Genomic DNA, 13474 nt, shown 5'->3' with positions numbered 1-13474 from the left:
TTCTGTGCCTACATGTGAAGTCTAATCTTGTTTGACAGTTTCAATTAAGACTGAAGACCGTTACGAAATGGCCTGATCAGAATTAGCAGGTCCTTACATGACCTGAGTCTCAAGTAAGAAACTACCTCCCCATAAGCCTCCCATGCAGAACAGCCTTAGCCTATGCTTGAAAGTAGTGATACTGTCTGCTTGAGTTACATCAACTGCTGCTGCAAAATCGGAAGCTGGAAGATTATCTCTCTTATTTTGTGTTGGGGATGAAATAAAGGGGAATAAAAGTGTAAGTCAATCATTAAGGAAGCTCAAGAAGTTTTTAAAAAAGTATAAATTGAAAGAAAGATCTTTCTCACTGGACCCTGGAAAAAGATCACGTAAAATAAACAATTTGAGCAAATGGAATACCAGAGTTATGTGCAAATTTAATTGAATTTTTACCTGAGGACTGTGCCCAAATTTTGCAAAATAAAATGATGAGGTGCTTAGTGTTAGAGGTCCAAGAATGTAATTAGTGACCTCCTTAATTATGAAAATGGGAAAGACTGAACTGTGGTATTCTTGGAAGAAATTAAAATCTGATTGTCTCTAGGGCTGCCTACTGAGGCCTAATGTTATGTCATAGAAGTAAGTGTATGCTTCACAATAGATGCTTGTAAACTTAGAACAAATCTTTCTATCAGCAAATTCTTCTAATGCAGTTTTAGTGTATTATGCAACTCTAACTTAGAAAATGGCTGTATTAAGGTAGAATAATTTTCTCTTTAAACACCATATAGCTTTTAACTGGGTTAGTCAATAATTTTGTTTGCAGGAGACAAAATTTAAACTAGTGAGCAGTCAAGAACCAGAAGGAGGTTGAAAAGATTGCCACTTGGAGCTGCACCAGGGGGTTCTGCTTCCACAATTGGGCTGAATGCTGTCTCCATTTGTGTCATCTCTTTAGCAGGATTTATGTACCCTTGTATTACTGGTTTAAGAGGTAGAACACTTTTTTGTGACGAATGCTTTTAAACAGCTAGATTAATGGCCCTGTTTTCTTTCTGACTTATACAGAACTGTTCAACAATGAATTTTGATAAACAATTTTCTTATTCAATGCAATACATGGAAAAGTTGCTCTATTCAGTTGGAAGAAGCAGCGTGTTTGTTTCTAATGAAACATCTTCATCCTAAAGCAGCAAATTCCTGTTTCTCATTCCCTCACGTTTTCATTTCTTCGCTAGTTAGTCAACACTGAAGCCCAGCTGTGCTTGCTCTGAGCAGTCATCACATAGCTTTAATTGGTAGGTAACTCAGTGCCAATCCTTAAGTATAGCCTTTCTGTTGTAAAGTGTGTTTTTACAGAAAGTATCCCTGAGGCTTAGATTCAGACGTACCAGAAAGTGGAGCACACAGCAGAAACTAAGGAATAATTTCTCTGTGAATTATGATCCTTTTACCAGTATCTCAATACGAGTGAGTGTATGAAAAGCAGAATAAAATATTGTATACACTCGTAAGATTGCAAGAGGAACGGATGGAAATCTATCTTGTAGTGGTACTAATGTATTTTTAAGTGTTATTCTGTGATAGCACTGCTTGAATGCTTGAAAACCATTTGTTAAATAATGCATCCAGTTTCCTCCTTTGTTACAACACCTATTTCTCCATGACTATGCTTGCTAAATGCTATTTTTAATATTCTGCACAGCTAAGGCTATACCTACAAATACTTCTTCATCCTTGCATTTTTAGTTTATTTCTGGGACAGCTCATCAGATTGAGAAGTGCTTTGAGAAATGATTCTTGTTATTTTCATACTGGATTGAGCACTAATTTGTCGTGTTTGACACACGCTATTCATCATGAGGTTTGGCACCAGTGAAAAAGTACTGTAATGCCAAAAACTAAGTGCACTTCAACTGCAGCAAAACCAGGAAAGAGCATTCCTGACAACATTGTATTTCAGCATAAGGTTGAAGCATGAGAAGATGCAGTTACGGGACTAGATCTGCAATGCAGAAAAAACACAGGCTTCTCAGAGTAGTTTCTTGAATGGCAAACAGATTCTTCCTTGAGAATCAAATAGGTTTGTATTTCATACAGTTGTGGTATTACGTCACTCTGTGTAGTTACATATCGAGAAACACGAAGCTGAAGTTGGGGCTTTTTTTTCCACATGCAGAGTATTCGGTATCCCCGCTACTAACGGAGCTTGAGGCAGTGGGCAGGTACATGGTGTAGTTTGGGGTTTTCTGAGTGTAGTGGCTCAACAAAAAATGTCATATCCACCCAGGGGTGCAAGACCCCCTCGCCGGGGTCAGGCTCTGCCTCACTCGGTGTCCTTGCCTCCACAGAGGATGTCCAGCGAGTCCATACGAACAGGCGCAGCTCAGGGTGCTGCTCTCCCAGGACACGCATCCCGCCCTCCGCAGATCTTAAACTTTTCAGTGAAAGGAGATTGAAAATTCCGTATGTGGGAGCTCTAGGGGACATTTCCCGGATTTCCCAAAGCGCCCTCTGAAGGCGCAGAGAGGCGGCCGGCAACCACAGAATCCCGTGGCAGCAGACTCCCGCCGGGGCTGTGTGGCGTGAGAAAACAAGCGCTCCCGGTGTGCCTCAGCCGGGCCGGGCTGTGTTCTGAGAGGTCGCCCCTCCTCCCTCCCGGTGCTGAGGGCTCAGCTCTGGCTCCCCGGCCCCGGCCCCGGCCCAAGACCCAGGGCGCCTCGCCGTGCTGCCCCAGCCGGGCCGGGCGGACTCGCGGGGGGCGCTGTGGGCTCTGCTGTGGGCTCTGCGGCGGCGCTCCGGGCCGCTCCCTCCGTGGTGCCGCCGCCGTGGGCGGGGCAGCCGCTTCCCCTTCCGCTGCCCTTGTTGCCGGCGGGAGGTGACAGGACCAACAGCCGCGATGTGGCGGAACGTGCTGGTGAGGCCCGGGGAGAGCGGCCCGCTGCCGCCGGGGGTCTGTGGAGCTCGCTCAGGGTGCCCGCTCGGCTGCGGGACTCGGCCGTGGTGGCCGCCCTCCCTGCCGGGCGCTGCGAAGCGACCTGCAGGGGTCGGGGGAAGGTCTTACGCGGCCCACTTGCTCCACGTAGTGCTGAGCTTCAGGGACTTGAGAGAATAAGGTTGAGTCGGGGGGCTTGGATACGCTTAGCTCGTCTCTAAGGAGATAGATTTTACAGCGTGTTTATTTGGGGTGGGTAGGGAGAGGATACGCTTTGTCCCGTTACTTGCAACCAGCATCACCTGGATGTTTGCCCGCCCCGTGGCTGCGTTTTTAGCAGTGGTAACTTTGTGGGAGCGGTGTGTTGTCCATGGTGCTTGAAGGAGGCCGAGGCCGCTGGCAGCTTAGAGCTGCCGCGCTTTTAGCCTTGATATTTTAGCGAAGGCAGACCAAAGAACTGTATACAGGTCATTGATTTTGGCAGGCTACCGTATATGATCAGTCTGTGGAAACAGATTCCAGCTCAGGACACAGCAGGATGATTTAAGCTGTGTGTGTGGCGGGGTGGAGGTGCCTCCTGAGCACTGTGAAGGTTATCTCCTGTGCTGGTGGCTCCTAGGTGAACTGCAGCAGTGACAGGAATTCGTTGTCCTCACAAACACGTTTGTCATAAATGTTATTGTCCGTTTTCCTGGTTAGACACAGAGAATGGTGCCTAAAACAGGTCTAAGGGGCAGAGGCTGAGATTTCTGCTGAATGGATACTACCTGAAAGTTATGCTGCAGATCCATAAATTTGTTGTATCTTACTGAAAGTAATTTTCCTGAGTTTTTCCTTTTCAGGTAGCTAGTCCTTTACGTAGTCTGCTAAAACAATTACTGGATTCAAAACTAGCATGTTTTGGTGAAGTTTTGTGTGTTTGTTTGTTTTTAAAACCCTTTTTTTTTTTTCTTTTTTTTTGCTGTCCCACTTCTACCTTGCTTTTCAAAGAAACAATTTCTACCCTGTGTGGACAGAGCTGTAAAATGTCACTGTTTTTAAAACACTGTTTATCTTTTATTTCAGGCTCTTCGCCAGATTTCCCAGAGAACCATAAGCACTGCTACACGCAGGCAGCTTGAAAATAGAGTTTCTGAGAATCAGAAGCTTTTTCAGGTATTGAGTGAGTTATGTCAGTAGATTAACAAGGTTTTAGTCGATCATAACTGCATGTTTTTTTTCTAAAGAACTGGTCAGGCTCCCCTTTACATCTGAAGAGAGCTCTCAGAATCAGTTGTATGACTAGAGCATTTGCAGTTAGCAGTTATTTTCTGCAGAGGTTAAGAGTATTTGTACGTGCATACTTGACTTACTGACTCTTGAGGGTTTTTTCACCCTGTGAAATGATTTGTACCAGAGTTTCTCATAAGTATTAGGCATGGTACAAAGATAAAGTACTCTGAAATGAGTTGATATGGGGGAGTAGGTCCGAAAAACAAATAGAGAAAAACAGCAAGAAGACAGAAATACAATGAAAAGGTAAACCTGAAATCTTACAGCTCTATCTATAGCTCATAGATGAGCCCCATAATTTTTAATGAGGATGTGGTATTACTGTATTTCTCAGTTATGAAAACAGTAAAGGTCTTAAGTGATTGGATTAATTCCTAGGAAATTACTGAATTTTTACAAATAATTTCTGAATTATTCTGTTCCTGATTGATAGGGCCACTGAGTGAAGTAGTAAAAGCTGAGAACGCTCAGGAGAGTAATCGCAAGTGTGAGCCACAACCTGGAGCTGTAGCTTCATACTGAGCATAAATTGGGCTTCAGCAATGTGAAAGGGACCAAGTATATTAGAAGCCCCACTTAAATAGTTTTAGTGTCTTACTGCTTTCCTTTCCCCTGAAAGAGAAAGCCAGTCTTGTTGAGACACTAACTAAGGAGCATGGTGTTTATTGTGAGCCAAGGGAAAGGAAACAGGAGGGTGACATTGGTGATGGGAGGGGTCAGAGGTTCAGTTTCTGCTAGCAGAGATCTCTAGGCATATCTCTTCCTCCTTTCATTCCTTTCTTGTGGACAGCAAGTTAAGCTGGGCTGGGTTGCAGGTCACCAGCATTGGAGGCTGGCTTGAAGTCCAGAGCAGTGTGATCTTGCTGACAGGGGTAAAGATCATGTGGATCTGGTGCTTAGGAGTTTTACTTTGGGTGGAGCAAAACAATTTCCTGTATGCCAGCAAGTGACAGTACAGACTCCTCCCCTTGTTGCTCCCTGTAGCAGGAATTGGCTATACTGGGAATGGATGGGAAGTTTCTAGGGATGGTAATCACATCCTGTGCACCTGACGGGTCTGGCAGAGGTGTCAGAAGTGCTCAGGCATCTGCCAGTCATTGCTTTAGATATGAATTGTGCACATGATTTATTATACTCCCCTAGTGAATCATCACCTGATACCAGAGTGAAAGCTTTTAAGACAAAGTGGGATCTAAATAAGGTTCAGTGTCTTTTGGGAGTTGGAAAGATAGTGTGGGGTAGTAATTTTTCCTCTGGGTAATTATGAAATAATTGTATTGGAACAATATTGCAAGAACTGCATATAAATAGTTTGTTTTTGTCACTTATTTCCATTAGGAGGATAATGGCCTCCCAGTGCATCTTAAAGGTGGGGCAAAGGATGCTCTGTTGTATAGAACCACCACGGGTCTTGCAGTGTGTGGTAAGGCTAATACTAAAATATTTATGCTCTGGTACAATTTCCTGTGCACTGATATTAAAATCGTTTTTCTTTGGTACAATCTCCAACATGGATGGTGTTTTCTCTGTAAAATAATTACTCAATTTCTTCAGTCTGTTCTTTAGAACATGCAAAGTTTATGTAGAGAAGAAAAAAAAGCACATTTGGACATACTGTATATTTATTTGTGCTTTTTCCAAATCTAGATTTTCAGATGGCTTTTTCCGGGACTAAGTACCGTGGGCTGAATACTGCTTCAGGTTTCATGTATGGTGTTAGGGAAAAATAGAACTACTTCGCCTATTCTGCAAAGGAGTAATGTGTAATTACAGCACATACATGAACCAGTCTTTGCACTCACCTGATTCTTCTTAGTGCTAGGTGATACTCAGTGTACTGAGTTTTCATGTGCTGTGAAAACTAGCAGAATTATAACCAAGGTTCATATACTGTATATATTTAACCTTTACGTTACTTGTTACATAATTTTGCAATGGCCTCTAACTTAAATGTGTTGATCAGATTTTCAGTTCAGCTGCTTTAAGAATGAGTAACCATTACTTCATGATTGTGAGAGACATGCCTCTCCCCACATCTTTTTTGCCCCCATCTCTTTATTTTTGTGCAGCCTGTGGAGAAGTATTTAAGGTTTTGTATTTTTTCTCTAAAATATTAATAACCAAAAAAACAATTGAGACGTGGCTACAGAAATGTTTTGTCTGAATTGCAGCTGCTTATTGTCAGTATTTCTTCTGGAACAAACTGGAAAGCTGACTTGAAAGGAATTCTGTTTGCTAATCTGAAAATATCTTTTCTGTCTCTTAATTCAGGAACAATCTATGCTTTATATTACCTGCTTCTCTCTTCAATGCCCAAGAAGCCGAACTGATTCCATTTGAGGATGCCTCAGCGATTAACATCTCTTTGTCCGGTTCCCATGTGACTATGGTGGCAGCTTATTATAAGCAGCTGGCTTAATGATTGGAATCATAAGTTAATTGTAACATGTAGACTGCAATCAATAAAGCAGTTTTTACGTGGTGTAGTGGATGTCTGGGCTGTATCATGTGTTTATGTGTGTGAGCATTTTTGGTCACAGGGTTGCCAAGCTGCTGAAGAGGGCTTTAAGGTTGCTGACAGAGGAGAGCCTCAGTCCGTCCCACTCCTCATCTCAGTTTGATGCCAGTGCCAGCCACAGATGCCCAGAGCCAGGAAAGGGATCCCCGGTCAGCAGGAGCACCTGCAGAGCAGCACAAGGGACTCGCAGACATTCCAGCCAGGAAGTCTGTCTCCTTAGGGACACAACTTCAGTGCCTCTGTGTGAATGCGCACAGCATGGGGAATGAACAGGAGGAATTAGAGATGTGCTCATACCTGCAGGGCTGTGATCTCAGTGGCATCACAGAGAAGTGGTAGGATGGCTCCTACAATGGGAGTGCTGGGATGGAAGGACAGGCAGGGAAGATGAGGTGGTGTTAACCTCTATGTTAATGACCAGCCAGAGTACCTGGAACTCTGCCTGGGAATGCAGGGACAGGTGATACTGTGGTGGGGGTCTGTTGCTGGGCGCCCAACCAGGAAGACTGAGTGGATGAGTCTATAGCCAGCCAGCCATACATCTATAGATAGACAGGAGCAGCCCTGGGTCTCATGGGGAACTTCACCCCAGTATCTGTTGGAGGGACAACACAGCAGGGCATAAGCATCACTTGTAAGGTACTGTGATGGCTCTTACTAGCTTGATTATTGCAATTACTGGGGAAAATCATCATGGAAACACATTGTAGCTGTGCATCCCTAGTTCAGTTTTATATTCCTAACAGAATTTTTGCCTTTTTAACCTTCTTGTCAAGTTGCTACTTGTGGGTTATTATGCCCAAAGTCTGGTATTGACTCTGTAACAAATAGAGCTTCTAAAAAAATCCCAAACAATTTCATCAAAATAATCCTTTTGTTTCTCTTCTCAAGGAAACAGTGGAATTTTCAAAATGTGAAAACAAGCTCAAAAATCTAGCCTCCCACTACAGTGCTATTTTAAGCCTCTTGTGGATTTAAGTTTGTTTCCAATTTTTCATTGCTATCCTGGAGAACCAGAGTATGTTTGTTAAACTTGAGGCAAACTGGAAGAGAAGGGTGAGTGTACTCAGAACTCTCTAGTAAAACCAAAAATCTTGAAAAAAAAGGTGACTGAGGGAATACCCCTCAAGGATAGTAGCTTCTCCGCACAGGTGGGTTTGGCCAACTGCATGACTAAAAGAATAAGAAATACCTGGATGGATTTGTTGGAAAAAGGTTTGGGAAGTGGGGTACAGCCTATCTCAAGATGAACATTGATGCCTACAAAGAAGAGAAACGTCTCGGCACAGTGACCTATACTACACAGAATCAGTCTGCTCTGTGTGATGCTGGTAAGGCTTCTGCTGCCATCATGTGCCCAGGGTTACCCTCAAGATGTGGACCAAGTGATGGGCATCTGGACAGCAACATAAGGAAAGATCAACATATTTAAGAGGCCCATATCTTTTCCTGTCCACAGGAATTACAAAAAATTTTGAATGGAATAATTGTTCAAGTAGTCCAAATTATAAAAATCCGGGGATGAGCTAGGCAGTAAATACATGTTTGTATGTGCAGCCAAAGCAGAATGTGCAGCTGTTGTTGTTCTTGCACTGAGCCGTGTCTCAAAGTGCACTGTCCCGGGATCTGCAGCAGACTGAGAGCTGTGGTGCCGGCAGCAGCCCTGGAGGGAGTGCACGTGGGGTAAATGCAAGCTAGGAAAAAGCTTCATACCGCAAAGCAATCACTATTTATAGTCAGAGCCTCGAAATGTTATTTAAATGAATGTCAAATGGCAGAAACTTGTTCTGGCAGAGTTGGGTCTAGTGACCCCGAGGTCTGTCCCTGGAGTGTGCAGCTGGAGCAGGCGGAGAAGCGGGTGGCGTTGCCGGGGCCGCGCTGTGCAGCTGCGGGGCGCTCACGGGGAGGCGCCCGCGATCCGCGGGGCTGCCAGCACTGCGGGAGCTCTGCTGCTGCAGCAGCGGCAGGAGGACAAGGAAACCGAGCAAGACCCGCCGTCAGCTGCTCAGCACCATTTTATGGGACTGCATTACAACACTAGCAGGGAAATTCCCATCTACTGTGCAGTCTAGACATGTATTTCATTGCAGGCTCATCCACATCACAAACTGCAAGGTGTAAACTGGGTGCCTCTATTGCCTATACCGTCTCTCTCTAGGAAAATACAAAAAGAGAGCTATCTTCTCTATTGCTAAAATATCTGAAGATCTACCTTCAATCTCCCTATGGGTATTGTACAAGTAGCAGAAAATAAAATAAGCAACATCCATTACTCCTTGCTAATGTGAAAAAAGTTGTAATTTTAAAAGAATAAAATGGTCACTAATATGAAGTCATGGGCTTCTAGCAGTTAGTACACTCAAATTTTTTGCTTTCCTTGTCTGATCCTAGTACTGTGGTGCTTAATTACAATCTTTAAATCACTGTTGTCTGGGATTAGGTGCTATACCTTACTGCAGTCCTACTTTTGATCTGTGTTTAGGCAATACATATAGTATGTCTCCCTCCAAAATCTTTCATGTAAACTGTATTTGCTATTTCAGGTTAATGTAAATTTATTTTTCAGTTGCTGTTATTAAAATTGGTAGCTATAATTTTAGTAAATTTTGCTTTAAAGGATGGGAAAGTCTCCCAGAGCTGAGGACATGGGAATGCTCTCCTTGGCTTCCACTGAGCTGAATCGTTCTAAGTATCACCCCAAAAATTTGGGGGCCAATATCTGTTAGATAGGCAGTGACTACTTCATCTCTTCTACTTTCCTTGCCATTCTACTTTGCATTATATAAGCTTTTAAACTTAGCTGGCTTTAAGGTTAACAAAGAAAGCTTAGTAGTGTGCCAGCTTTGTCAAAAAAAAAAAAAAAAAAAACTTCATGCTACTGTAAGAGAAATTACTATTCAAATAATAATCAGATGAAACAGAAGAAAATTAAATCCTTAGTACTGCAGTTCCAGATTCCACAATCCTTTCTGAGACTGCAGATGTACAGACCATGTTTTACTTTCTCCATTTGGAAGGTAGCTCAGAATATCAACTCTTAGAATGGTGCCCTGGGCTACATTTTCTTGGCCACTGAATATATGTATAGATCCAATTAGCCTGACACACACAAAAATTTCCCCAGTAAAAAATCCAAGTACTAATAATAGCACAAAAACACAGCACTGACTTCCTAAAACACACTGTGAAAAAGTTCAGAAACTCTCATAAGTAAAAAGAAAACCCCAGGGAGATCTCTAAGTGTATGATCTTCATTGTACTTTTTTTTTCTTTTTCCAGATCCCAGAGTAAAAATACCACTTTTCTAATGTTGCTTACCCTGGCTGTCACTGCTCTGAACTATGAGAAGGCATGATGAATTTTTTTTTGGCTTTTTTCGTATTATGCTGTTGCTCCTTTCTCTCCCATTCTTTCTCAGTTCTTTCAAATATCAGAGCTGGAGGTTAACCTCCATGGTTGCTAGGGTGAATCAGACTTTCAGAGGCAAAATCAATCTGATCAACCTGACTTGACCCTAAATAAGGTATTTAGGGGATGAGTAAGCCAGAACCAATGTATCTTTTCATGTGCATGCTTGTGCGATTATTTTTTTAAAGAAGTTCCTTTTAGCAATAACACCACCTTCCCTAATCTAACTTGCCTGAGCCTTTCCACTTATTTTTTCAGTACTCAGTCAGTTCTGCTGTAAAAATAATGGCTTGTCCAGAAACACAATCTGAGAAGAATCTCTTGGCTGGACTGTAGTTTTTCTGAATGTAAGTATTCACACAATCACAGAATTAACTAGGCTGGAAAAGACCTTTGAGATCACCAATCTGATCTATATTCAAACTCAGAGGGCAACACATACAGTCTGTGATACATGTTTTGGTCCTGCCTCAGTATTTTTGAAGAGTTGCTGTTATTATTCACAGGTTTTCTATTAGACTTTCACAGCTTCCCCCAAAACACATCTAAAGCTAAAAGCACACTTGTATCTATTTCCTCAAAAATATGCATCCTTGCAAAAAGTGGCCATTGGCTGGGATTCCTGTTTATAAATGTTGTTACAAGACAAATTCATTCTCAAGGGTAGGGAGGTACTTGAAGGAAGGGGTTATCCCATGGAGTCCCCAGTCAGGCAGTTCTGAGTTTAGATCCTCAGAGAAAACCAGTGTCAGTATACAGTTCACTAAGTTCTCAAAGCATTCACTCCCATTGCATATAGCCTCACGAGTCCTAGAGAAAACTGCCAAAGAGAGATGAATTTGGCCTTTGCTTATGTGTTTCTTTGAGTTCCCAATCCACTAATCTGAACTTTCTGAAACATAAGGATCTTTTGTCTCTTCAGTCTGGTTTATCAGGTGCAATCTTATCATCTTCCTTCTGCCTCCATGGTATTTTATTCTTTTATTATTATGTTAACCCGCTTTAGTATTTTCGTTCATGAAAATGTCTGTCCTTGCCTTGTTGGGTCTCTGCTGTCTGCAAGAAAAGGCAAGATGCTGTCTGGTGGGCATGGAAATAAATTGAAAAGTGATGATCTGGTAAGATCCAGTAATATTTAAGCTTTACGTATACCAGAACATGGAAGGAGTTACTACAAAAAAGACCACAGAGGGCCTGGAGTTTTAAAGTTACCTAAGTTAAGGTTTCCTAAAGAGAATTGTTGCAAACTAAGTATGAAATGAACAAGTTCACGGTATTGCTTTAAAAGCATATTTCAGCATAAGCACTTTTCTCTGTGAACACTTGTTTGACTGCTACAGAGTTGTAAAAGAGAAGTAGAATGTCTTGTGATATGTCAATCTAATAAAATGGTATCCTTGACCTTAGATATGTAAGACCTTAGACCTTGACCATGACATATTTGTGGAATACCTCTCTTGAGGCTGCCTGTGAAGCTTACCTAGAGATACAGTCCCCTGTGATTTCACCAGGAGCAGCAGAAGAATGTTTTCCTTGAAAGGAACAGTAGGATGTTCAATGGAGATAATTAAAATGTGCTATTTGGGTTAAACATTTGTAGAGGGCTTCTCAGGGCCAAAGAGACATAGTCCAGTTTTAACAATATCTGAAACAGAAGAAAAAAAAGTTAAATACTTTTAGATGGCTGTCTTATTTTTCCACAGAAGTTTTTCCCTTTTAGCCAAGAAATCTGGGCTGTGCAGGGTGCGAAGTACATGATCTGTCCGAAATGTTCCTTCTTACAGATTAGGATTCTTCTAAGAGTTTCTATGCAAATCTTATGGTATCATCCTCATCAATGTGACTGTAACATGATTCATAGATATTTGGAGATGCCTTTGGAAATAAAAGGGAGAGAGGGAGATTCAGTGCTGTTAGACGTTATTGCAGCTGTTGAGACAGTTTGTTCCCAGTAACTGTGAGCGGCTTCTGTTCCTACAGGGTTCCAAGGAGAAGCTTGTGATTCCATCAGGACCTTTAAGTTACTAATGTGTTCTTAATAATAATTGAGTTATATATGTTTATGTAATATAGAAATGGTTCTACATTGTTTCATCTCAACATGAGCACTTACTCTGGATGACTAATGCTCTGGGACCTGAAGTTTATAATGGAAAGGCTGACACACACTCAATCTTATCTCTCATAGCACTATGCAAAAGGGAATTATATAATTAAAACATTATAATGATCTCTATTGCTCAGTGGGAAGTTACAAGTCCCACAGGAGTCAGGCCAACTGTGTTATCAAGGTTTATTCAGTCATCTCTTAGGAGCAGTGGGCACATTTTGCTAAATATAGTGTGGTGTGCTAATAAGCGCTCTGTGTGGAGCATTGCACTGGGATCACTGTGCCACAGAGCTGGAGTGCAGTGCATGGGATGTTAGCACACCTCCCTTTAGCTGAGATTTTCAGAAAGAAGTGCTTAAGCTTAGGCTGCTAAATTCATACTCTGGCATTTACATAAATAGCCTGATTTTTCAGAAGAGCAATACCAAGAAATTCTCTTCTATTAAAATAATAAAATAGAAAAATGTCTTACAACAACAAGAAAAAATTTTATGGTTTCTGGAAATAGTGCTCAAATGTATCACCAGATTTCTGGGAAAAGAAGAGGGGAACCACAACTTTTGGTTTCCCCAGCTTAATTAATTGTGGGCTGTAAATGCAGTTTCTGAAAGAAAGGCACAAAACAGGTGTGGTGCAAGAGAGACAACACTATTGGCTGGGCTGTATATGATCTATTTTACAGAGTTAGGCAGGAATCTCTGTCACAATCTGTAAATCTCTGTTTGGGTCTGAGATCCAAAAGCAGAAAAACAGATGAGTAGGACCTGAAAATCACATCTTTTGATCAGCACCAGGCTCATTTACTGATCTTATTCTGGTTCCTGGTAGAGAGGTATTTACATGAGCAGACTACAAAGCTTTGCTCCAGCAGAAGAATTCACTGTCTAAAGTACCAGAGATGAAAAGTAAAAGTGCTTGATCCAGTGCCTAAACTGGGGTGCCCAACACCATCTCAGGTTATACTTGAGGCATTTTCTTGTTAGTAAATACAACGGAGGACCTGCAGGACATTCATACACTTGTGTTATAACAATGAGGGACTATCAGGAGGCCTCTGACACCCAAAACAGCACCAGGGTCTCTTGCCTCTGCCTCCTGGGTGGTCTGCAACAGTTTGAGATTTGTCAGTGTATGTGGGTCCTCGTCTGTAGCGGGCAGCTCCACAAGAGATCTCTGATGCTGCAGAACACTCAGACAGCTCTTGAGCCCACTCTGATAGCAACAGATCCAAGCCCCATGGATGGTGGGT

The 13474-nt window shown here is 42.3% G+C and overlaps 1 protein-coding gene across 1 annotated transcript; it reads left to right on the top strand.

Moving 5' to 3' along the window:
- Positions 1-2792: 2792 nt before the first annotated feature.
- LOC116442155 (cytochrome c oxidase subunit 7A2, mitochondrial) lies at positions 2793-6680 on the top strand. The gene is made up of 4 exons (XM_032104837.1): positions 2793-2899; positions 3983-4072; positions 5528-5612; positions 6461-6680. Exons 1-4 carry the CDS (start codon positions 2882-2884, stop codon positions 6517-6519), a joined length of 252 nt encoding a protein of 83 aa, XP_031960728.1. The 5' UTR covers positions 2793-2881; the 3' UTR covers positions 6520-6680.
- Positions 6681-13474: the final 6794 nt, after the last annotated feature.

The sequence above is a fragment of the Corvus moneduloides genome, chromosome 3 (genome assembly GCF_009650955.1).
Source record: "Corvus moneduloides isolate bCorMon1 chromosome 3, bCorMon1.pri, whole genome shotgun sequence".
NCBI lineage: Eukaryota > Metazoa > Chordata > Aves > Passeriformes > Corvidae > Corvus > Corvus moneduloides.
This window is presented reverse-complemented; position numbering and strand designations above follow the sequence as displayed.